Source organism: Anopheles coluzzii, chromosome 2, assembly GCF_943734685.1.
Source record: "Anopheles coluzzii chromosome 2, AcolN3, whole genome shotgun sequence".
Lineage (NCBI taxonomy): Eukaryota > Metazoa > Arthropoda > Insecta > Diptera > Culicidae > Anopheles > Anopheles coluzzii.
In genome coordinates this window covers 55,521,272-55,531,413 of record NC_064670.1, presented here as the reverse complement: position 1 = coordinate 55,531,413, position 10,142 = coordinate 55,521,272, and the positions used below count along the sequence as shown (strand labels likewise).

The following is a 10,142-nucleotide window of genomic DNA, read 5'->3' as shown; positions in this document are numbered from 1 at the left end:
GAGATTGGGAGAGCAAAGTGGAGGATAGGAACAAGATACAAGGACGAGGTACAGGACTAGTGGTGGTGGGCTATTGGTGGGAAAGAAGAGTAGATTGATTGGCGTTTCTGGAGGAATTAACACTTTGTTTTACTATGCACATTATTTTTTGTTTACCGATCGCCACACCCTCAGCTTGCTTTGTCGCGAACGATCACACTTTACTTACTTAGCACAGCTGGAGTGATGATCGCAAAGGCAACCACCAATCAAGGTTCGTTCCAGTGGACGTATTCTTCTGCTTCTACTACTGCGCTGCGCCCATCTTCGCAACTCCGACGGGGTTAGTAGCAAGAGGCCGCCAAACTTTTGGCCAGGCCGGCGTGGGATCATTGAAACGCGTTGAACGATCCGAAACTTGCACCGCCAGTCGGCGTGGAAGCGGCGTTATTGCTGTTGCCGTTCAGAAAGGCACCACCGCCAATACCGCCCATCATCATGCCCACCGGGGGCGGTTGCTGCTGCTGCTGCTGTATGGGAGTCATCATCAAATTAATCGGCGTCGGGGCCATTCCTCCGGCACCATAGGGAGGCTGCGGGCTCAACGCTGCCGCCATCGGTTGGTGTACCGGGCTAGAGTGAATGCTTTTCAGCTGGTTCATCGAAGGTGCATTCGAACCGCCGGCCCCACCCCCCGATCCACCCCTGCTACCCTTCGCTCCATTGCCGAGCAGATTGTCCAGATCGATGTTTATGTTGCCGGCGTTCTTCCACGTGGTGCCGACGTTTGTTGCTGTGGCAGGTTGCTGCTGCTTGCCCTGGCCCGAAAGCAGGGAATGATTGTTGTTGTTGTTGCTTGCATTGGCCGCTAGGAGAGGTGTTGGTTGCAGCAATCCACCGGAACCATTGTTCATCGATGGATATAGTGTCGCTAAAAAGGAGACAGAAAGAATCAGTCAAAAAAACGACGTAATTAGTAGAGCAATTGTCGCGTGTTGTCGAAGAAAAACCACCGACGGAAACATATACAACATTTTCGAGGAAAAGCGAACACAACAACGGCGCAATTTAGCTCTGCCTTTGGGACTTTTCCTCCCTTTCCCTCAGCGCAGTATCCTTGATGTCCTCGGGCAAAGGTCATGTGTGCGAATGGGCAATCTTTGGCCATGCTGGAGCCTCCTGGTGTGAAACAGTATGAGTATTCGTGCATAGGAACGACGAGCGGAGGCGGATAGAGGCCGAGATAAGCGACAAAGTAAAGTACCTGACCTGCGTTCATTTTGCCACACACTCACCCAAGGACCACTGTTTCTTCGCTCAGCAGGCGGTACATGTTGCAACATGGTTTGTAACAGTGAGCCTTTCATCGTCACCAAACAAACATGGAGACTGAAGATTGTAGGGGGTTTGCATGGGGTTAAGCATAACATAGCATATGGAGACTGTGGTTAAGTATAAAAATGAATATACCGGCGCGTCACGGTGCAAATCATCACGAACTGTTCGTTGGGATAGGACGATCAGCAGCAGACGAATCAAATAGTAACATAGCAACCGTTTTTCATCGACAAAGTCGTGTCGAAATGTGCAACAGTGTCAGAACAGCGCTAGCGGCGAGCAACTGCTGCAGCATTGTACTATGCTGCGTGCTACTGCTGACCTTAACGCTCACTGTGGCTGTTACTGCACAGCACAACCAGGCCGACGAAACGTGTGAAACGCTCCCGTCGGAAATTCATCTCATAAAAGGTAAGCCCCCTTCCAGATAGCAATGCTGTGTTCTGTGTGTCCGTGCAGTTTTGTGAAAACGTTTGGCCGCGTGCGCCCCATTTTTTCTCCAGAGGAATACGATGAGCTGGGACGACTCTACCGTACCTGCAACGGAGACGTAACGGTCAACAAATGTGAGGGAAAATGCAACAGCCAGGTCCAGCCGTCGGTGATAACGGCGACCGGCTTTTTGAAAGAGTGCTACTGCTGCCGGGAATCGTTCCTGCGCGAACGGCAACTGCAACTAACGCACTGTTACGATCCGGATGGCGTCCGGATGACTGACCACGAGTCTGCTACGATGGAAATTCGCCTTAAGGAACCGGTTGATTGCAAGTGCTTCAAATGTGGAGAAATGGTTCGCTAATTGTAACTGCCATACGATGAAAGAGACAAAAAAGAGAGAGAAAACGGAGGTCCTCGACAAGTCGGCAAAATGATAGCATCTAAGCATTTCCAGCACACTGCCCTTCAGATCGTTCTAAAGTTCTAAGCACCGTCGTTAAACTACCACTTGGAAGCCATTGAAAAGCAGCATCGCTTCCGTAGCGTGTAACCGCCGTATACAGAGTATTGAAAATAAAGCAATGAAAATATTATACCATCGTCCGATATAACCGAAATTCTAGCGAAAGACATGTATCTCCCATATGAGCATGCAATACGAATAGCCATTACTCGGTAAACATAATAATTAGTGTCCTTGTGTCCTTCGCGAACACATGCAGTGTGATTTATTTTTCGTTTCTGTTCGTTCATGTTTAAGTTCAATTCGCCATTTGCACCTTCACTCAACATTCTACACTTTCATCAATCAGCGCGCTATAACACATGGCCAACAGGTGGCGTGCAAGCTGCCGACATTCTTCATTCGTTTCACCCGTGCGCACTACATCGCCCTGAGTGCACTCCTCAAGCCAGTCCTTCAGCTCCAGCAGCTCCGGGTAAAACTGTGCCAGCAATAGATCCGACCGAATGGCTAGAAAGATAGCCGCCAACAGTTGCATCACCGACAGCCGCACCTTCGGTTCCTCGCTGTAGCGTAACAAGCTCGCTAGTGAAAACAGCTCCCGGGCCATCTTTCCCGCAATGGGACAGTTTTCAGCGCATACCATTAGCACCGATAGAGCTTGCAGGAAGCTAACGAGCAGCAGATTTTCCACATCGTACGGAAACTTGAGCCCTGCCGTGAAGACAAACCTGTTGCCTCCGAATCCGCGTATCAGAGGAAAGAAAAACCATCCAGCCACTTCACCGTAGCGATTGATTGTTTCCTTCGCCTCTGCACGCTGACTTCTCGTAAAGGCCGACCGAGAGCGTCTTGTTTTGCGCTCGATGCGTTCTCGAACTATTCGCTCCGCCTCTGCCCGGCGTGCTCGCTGTTCCGCCTCATCGCGAAACATCAGATGGAGTTGATTTTTTGTACTCGCTACACCATTGGTCGTGCGACTTTGTGCGAGCGATTTGATGTCTTGTGCCGAACGTTTGCTAGGCTCATCTGTCTTGCGATTGTTAGAGAGCACTTTGGCTACCTCCGTCATAATGTCCAGCATAAATATACGACAGTTCACAGCATAACGGCTAACCTCCGCGTGGAATTCTCCGCAGAGGAATGTAGCACATTCCTTGGGAAACGCAACGCATATTTCAACCATAGCGCTAAACTTTCGCTCGCTGAACGTGGGCATATGGGTTTTTTCTTCTAATGATAGGAAAATTTGCATCAGATCGATCGCTAGCTTTGCGTCATTGTGGGCCAACTGTTGGGCGATTAGTTCGGGAGCAGCGTCTACCGCAAGCTCAAACTGTTCCGGCGTTTGGTTTGCATCCGTTTGGAGAAGAGCATCCCGCATATCTAGCAAATACTTTGGCCGGTAGCGTTCTTGCTCAAGCTTCGTATCATTGGACATATCATAAACGGGGAGTTCATCGTCATCGGAATCCAGCGAATCCTGCATATCCTCCGGATCGTCATCGTCACTGTCCGCTGTTGCTAATGGTTTGGTCCTCACATCGTTGTTTTCGACTAATGGCTTTGGAGTTATTATCTGTTCATTTGACTGGACCAATGTATCTTCCTTTTGCTCTTCAATCTTATCAATCAAATCATTGACGGCTAAGTTAATAAGGTATTCTTGCCTTTCTTGATCGAGTTTCGTACTCTCGCCGTCAGATGCTTTTTCGACGATTGACTTCAAACTTTCTATCAGCGCAAGAGTATTGGCATCGAATCCTGCATAATCAAACCGCAAACGATTGTTTCCGGCATTTTCATTTGCAGACGACGTATTGCATTCGTCGCGCTTGTCATCGATCATGCCTATAATGACCTCAACCGTAATCATACCGGTACAGCGAACCTCCTTAATTGGAGACTCCAGATGAGCCTTTAACCCATCGAACAACATCCGCCGGTACGTTTCGCCTGACGAGCTCGAACACGTTGAACCGCTCTTAATCTCTGTGCCAATCGCCAGGAGGAGTAATTTTGTTATGTAGAGGTGCTGTTCAAAGCTTGTCCGTTGAATGGCTGCCCGACTGGACCAAACCACTAACAGTTGTTGAATCAATCGTTGGAGAGGCTTGGATTCATTTTCTTGTCCTTTCTCACCATCCTTATTTTCTACCACCGGCAACTTAGTGACCAGGTTGATGAGCTCGTAAATGATCGTCTCACTGTTGGTGTAGTAATTGTACAGTGGAATTTTTTGCAGTAAAACGTACGACCAGCTGGCAGGTACGGTTTGTGCAAAGACAGAGGAAAGATCAATGCGTTTATTAAGAGCTATGTGCGCGATAATTTCTATAGCAGTCGGTGTCAATCCAGCAAATATTGTTGTAATAAAGTTGGCCACCTTCGGCAATCGGGAAATTCCATCGACAAGGAGATGCAATGCAGCTTGTATTGCTGGGGATCGACGTTCTTGGTGGAAATCGGTTATGAGTTTGCTAAAAAGGGCGGTTAAAAAATCGGCCCTGAGCGATGGCGCAGCAGTTAGCTCTTCTGCCTTAGCGTAGTAAACTATGGCATCGTTTAATGTAGCGATAGTGCGGATAAATTGTCGAAGCAATATTCTACTGTACATCAATGGTAGTAGTCGATCGGGAGTTTTACTCTTTAACTCATTCGCCACCTTGTTAGGGATAGCGGACAGCAGTTGCAAAAACCGATTGTAATCACTTATGTTAGCATCGGTACGTTCCACTGACAGTTGAATGAATGTTACCGGCAGGACGGAATCATCCTCGATCAGCCGAACAAGTAACTTCAATGCTAGCTCACACGACGAACTCTGCAGCACAGATTGCTTGGTGAGCACGTTGATCATTTCACACGGGAAATGTATACTGGCATCAAGTGTAACGAGACGATATAGTAAGGGTAGCTGTACATGTCCCATCAACGGGATCACCTCATCCAACAAACTCGGATACGCCTCTGCAGCAAATCGGTCCCACTCCTTCGATCCATACAGTGCATCCGTAGGTTGTACTGGTCCCGGGAAGAATTCGAGCAATAGGGCCAGCTTTTCGTTCAAAGCTTCACGCTCTATATCTCGACTAATAGTTCGGCTTTCTCCTTGGCCAGATTGCCGGGGCAATTTACTAATACATTCAAGCAGTTCATTATATCGACGCAGAAGCGACAGTTTCTCACGCGTTGACCCGATGCATTTGCCGTTGGCGCTGGATGCTGAAAGGGTAGAAGGTAGAAGAATTGTTGCACCAATGTCTTACCCAAATATCTATCACCATCCTCCTTCGCTACCGTTCATACTTAAGAAGGAGCTAACGGTAACACTTAGAAGGAGGTGAGGTAAAAGACACATAGGTTTAAAAGGCAACGAAAGGATTCTGTACCGCTAGCAGATAATATGTGTAATAGTGGCAACCAATATACTCTCCCTGAGGTGAGCAGCAGGGAGAACAGTTTAATAGGCTTGTTCTACAGTTACTAACCAAATGAAAATCGCGATGAAACATCATAATACAGCGATTGTTTCTCGAAACGATCTTAGTTTATGTCGATGGTACAAAGCAAACGAGTAGGGGGTATAGGTAATTTATAACAACGTTTTTGAAAATACGTACCGTTTGAGTTGGAGCCGAGCGAAAGGCCACTTAAATCCGAAAGAATATCGATCTGTGCTCCACCATTGTTCGATGCCCCCGTGCTAGTGTTCCCAACACTCAGACCAAACAGTAGATCGGTGCTCGCTTCCGTGCTAGGTGCAGCCGCTGCAGGCTGCGTGGGCTCTTTTCCGAATGCTGCGAAATCGGCAAAATCATCTCCCTTCGTAGTTGTGGTTAATACCGGTTTGCCGGTACTAGCACCAAAGGCCGATTCAAAATCTCCAAAGTCTTCCGTAGCTCTTGGGTTGAAGTCGTCCTCATCTACCAGGGCATCCGTGGTGGAAGCCGATTTTGTGGGACAAGTTTTAAACAGATCATCTATTATGTCTTGCTGCTTTCCACCCGTGCCTACTATTTCTTCGGCATGCGTATTGCGATGTGTTGGAGAATTGATGCCAAACTGGTCGACCGGCGTTGCCGATGCCGATGCGGCTGATGCGGTTGCTGCAGTTTTAGCAAACCCGCTGGCGGCTCCGAGATCAATTTTCTTTGTCGTTTTCTGTGCGCTTCTCAATGAACTGCCAGTGGAGGAACTACCGGTAGGTTTAATGTTCAGATTTATCTTCCGTTCACTACCACCAGTACCTCCACCACCTCCGAAAGCAGACGTGGAACCAGTGGATAAACTGGAGTTCTGACGCGTGGCAGGGCTTTTTGATGGTTCTCGATCCTGGTACCGGTTTGAACGATCGTGTGGTCCGTTCGATTCGTCATCGGAATCTTCTCGTTCACCTTCATACTGGTAGTCGTATTCGTGATGGTCCCTCGTTTCGTTATCTGCAATTAAAATATACTTTCAGAGTGGTAGTGACTTACACAATTGCATGTATATTACTCACATCGATCCTCACTGCGTCGATCGTAGCTATCTCGATATCCACCGTAGTCCATACCGCCACCACTGCCTGCACCACCGCTGCTGCCTCCATAACGCATACCCATCGCTTCCGAGCTCATCCCGATGTACTTGTCCTTGTTCTTTTTAGCCTTCTTGCGCTCTTCTCGCAATCGATCATCATCTTGAATAAAGTCTATCAACTCTCGCACCTTGTGCCGTACATTAATTCCTTGATCCTTGCCATTTTCATCGACGAAGGTGTAGTTTTCTAGTGAACGCAGATCGTATATATGTTCTCGCGACGAGGTAACGACTCGTTCCGATCCATTGCGTACGAGATAGTTCAGCAGCAGCAAGCTTTTATACGTTCGACGCCAGTTGGTTTTGTTGTCCTGCAGCATTCGCTTCCACAGCATTGACATTACCTCCGGGAAGTGCTCGTACGTAAAGGTAGCGTGGGCGAGTTCTTGCATCAATGGTCCTGTTGGACCCCACGGTTCATCGTTTGTTGCTTCGCGCACCTTGCCCTCTATTTCTGTGTAGTTCATGACAACGTTCGTTCTAAAAATTATGACAACAATCAAAATAAATACAAAATTATTAAAATACGGTAAATAGAATCAAACAATTCGTAACAATTTAAAAATAGATATACATTTGTTAGTGATTTTTTAAAATGTTTGATGACTCATCAACCAAACAGCCACTAAATGAATGAGTTGGTCGAAAGTGTGTCAACCGCTTCATTTGGAGCTATGCATGGTAGTGGGGATAATAATGTTCAACAGACTATTTTCTTTTAAATTCACAGACAACATACGCATAGTCGGTAAGCGTTCCACATAAACGCGTATCGTATGCTTTATGATATTCAATTATGAAAAAAGATATTTTTTAGGTTGAAAATGTTTAAATGATCTTATTGCAGTATAAATCGGCTTCTCTCAGGAGTAATAAAATATCACTCCGTGCTATTATTAAGGTGATAAAGCAGCAACAACTGATAACCGTCGTCAACATACGATAACAACGATAATATTTCATTCCACGGTTTCAGCATCGCTGTAAATGTAAACGTACATTTGATTCACATGTACAACATTAAGATATGCCTATTTTCTCTTATTTAATCAACACAATCAGCAATGTATTTTCGATTATTTTTAACATACCTGCCTGTATAGTATTTTGGCATTTTAATCATGCAACGATGAATACCCACCAGTTTTGCAAATTTGTTACCTTGACGTTAGTTGCGACAAGGTTGACTGTATAAAAAAGTTTCTCTCTCATGGTCCCCTGACCTTCTCGCCGGTATCCCCCCCTCTCTACTATAGCTACCCATTTTTGGGGCGCGACTGCGAAGATCACCTTGGACGTATAGATCTCGGCACACCCGCGTGTGAAACAACTATTGATCACAATTCTTAGTGATCATTTAGATTATGTTTGTTGTGTAATTTTGTTTTTTTTTTCTGATTCCATTTCGCTTCAGAAGGATTAGAAAGACACGTCGAAGCCTGGGCCGTAGCGCACTTTTACATTCAAGCTCGGTGGCGGTGGTGGTGGTGGTGCGATTATATTTAATAATTTAGCACCACACGACTTGCCACTACATTTTCTTGCGTTCCATGCAGTAGTTGCTCGTTTTCACATTAACAGAAACGTGAGGCATACTTTTACCGCATTCACTGTCGCTATGACAGCTTACGGTGAACGCATTCATGCATTTTAGAACCTAAAAATGATGATGTGGTTCATAATTATTATATTGATATTGATATTTTATGATTTTATACAATCAAAACGCTTCAAGATTTGAAATGATTTCGATTTTTTTAATAATAGGAGTTAGAAATAATCATTTTTACTTATTTAACTGACTATTATTATGGCTTCGGCCGTTTTTTTCCTTAGAAATAATCATTGTACTAGTAAAACTACCATCTAGAATATAAAAGATACACACAATACACAATACACAATACACAATACACTGCTGAATCGATTGATTTTAAAATTACACATTCACATTTAAAATGTGGTCGATATTCATTTGGCTGTTGCTTCATTTTGGCCTGTTAACTGTTGCTTTATTTTGGCAAATTAATTCAGCAATCCCTTGGGTACAGAGGCGGGACACAAAAAAGCCAGTGAGTGAAAATGTGTCTACCCTTCTCCTCTTTCGCTGCAACCATACATAGGTGCACTACCGCACACTATTACGACAAGAAGGGCAATCGAAATCCTTTATACGAGACTTATCGCAACCACCTGATGGTGTAGCACAGTCTTTTAATGATAGTACAGGAACGCGTATTAAATGTCCTCCTTTTATTCGTGGTAGTGTGATCCGCCGCCTGTAAGTGTTATTTTCGCCCTGTAATGCAAACACCATAAACATTTCCAACTCCACCGCCGCCTTCTACCTAAGGTAATGGAGGGGGATCGATGGCTAAATTCGAAGGTGTGTTGCTCTTATCGCGGTTTGAGTGTGCATTGTCTTTGGCTTAGGCACGGTGTGGTGCGGTGAAGTGAGTGCAAAGGAAGACTAGAAAAATTAAAACGATTTCAATTATACTCACACTTTATCGGCGAGTTCTCGCACTTTCCACATGCTGATAAATTTATCCATTATGTGTGGGTTTTAATGTCGCTTTATGTACTGGAATGTTGCTGTCACTGCAGTGACGAGAGTTGACGATGTGTTGTGCGTGGTGCTGGGTTGACGGTTTTCTTAGTGTTTAGCTTTTCTGCCCTCCCGGGTTTCCTTCGCAAAGCACACTAAGCACAGTCGTACCGATATTATCGGCAACAAGAATGTCGTACGGTTACGCCAAACAGCGGTGCACCAGACCTTTCACGAAATGCTCTCTCTTACCCACACACGCACACACAAACATATACAAATTCACAAGGCAATGGGCGCGTCGAACAGATAGCGAACAGAACGAATTTGGCCGTATCGTTTTGAAGAAATGTGAAATACACGACCGCCAGGCACTACTAACAATAAATAACGAAATAAATCTCGCCACACAACAATTCACTGTTGGCCTTCGTAATCTCTCCGTCACACGTAACCAGCGGCACAGAACGTACAATTCCACGTCGTCCAGACACGTTCCATCAACGGAAGCGGGAGATGGCTATTGGGCGAAGGAGAAACAAACGAAAATATGCAACTCGTTCTTCACCTTCTCCGCAGCACATCAGTGATGTACAATTGCAATTCCTAAATGTGTGGCGCATAAGCCACTGGCAAATTGTTAGCAAACACAAAAAAGCAATTGAACTCGGAATTTCTCTCGTCTCGGACGAAATAGCACTTCTCTTTTTTTCTGCTAGTTCTGACAACAAGACAAGTTTTGTCAGTTTTGACAGTAAAGAAAATTTGGCCGTGCTTTTTTATGATCAAGCA

The 10,142-nt window shown here is 45.6% G+C and overlaps 2 protein-coding genes across 2 annotated transcripts; one reads left to right on the top strand and one right to left on the bottom strand.

Moving 5' to 3' along the window:
* The first annotated feature begins 918 nt into the window (after positions 1-918).
* Positions 919-2,348, top strand: LOC120947383 (partner of bursicon). Its single transcript, XM_040362658.2, has 2 exons — positions 919-1,728; positions 1,821-2,348. The coding sequence occupies exons 1-2, from the start codon at positions 1,440-1,442 to the stop codon at positions 2,114-2,116; spliced, it is 585 nt and encodes a 194-aa protein (XP_040218592.2). The 5' UTR covers positions 919-1,439; the 3' UTR covers positions 2,117-2,348.
* A 95-nt stretch (positions 2,349-2,443) lies between these two features.
* LOC120947382 (uncharacterized) lies at positions 2,444-10,083 on the bottom strand. The gene is made up of 4 exons (XM_040362657.2): positions 9,307-10,083; positions 6,723-7,282; positions 5,842-6,660; positions 2,444-5,443 (listed from the first exon to the last, which is right to left on the bottom strand). Exons 1-4 carry the CDS (start codon positions 9,354-9,356, stop codon positions 2,541-2,543), a joined length of 4,332 nt encoding a protein of 1,443 aa, XP_040218591.2. The 5' UTR covers positions 9,357-10,083; the 3' UTR covers positions 2,444-2,540.
* Between the last annotated feature and the right edge of the window lie 59 nt (positions 10,084-10,142).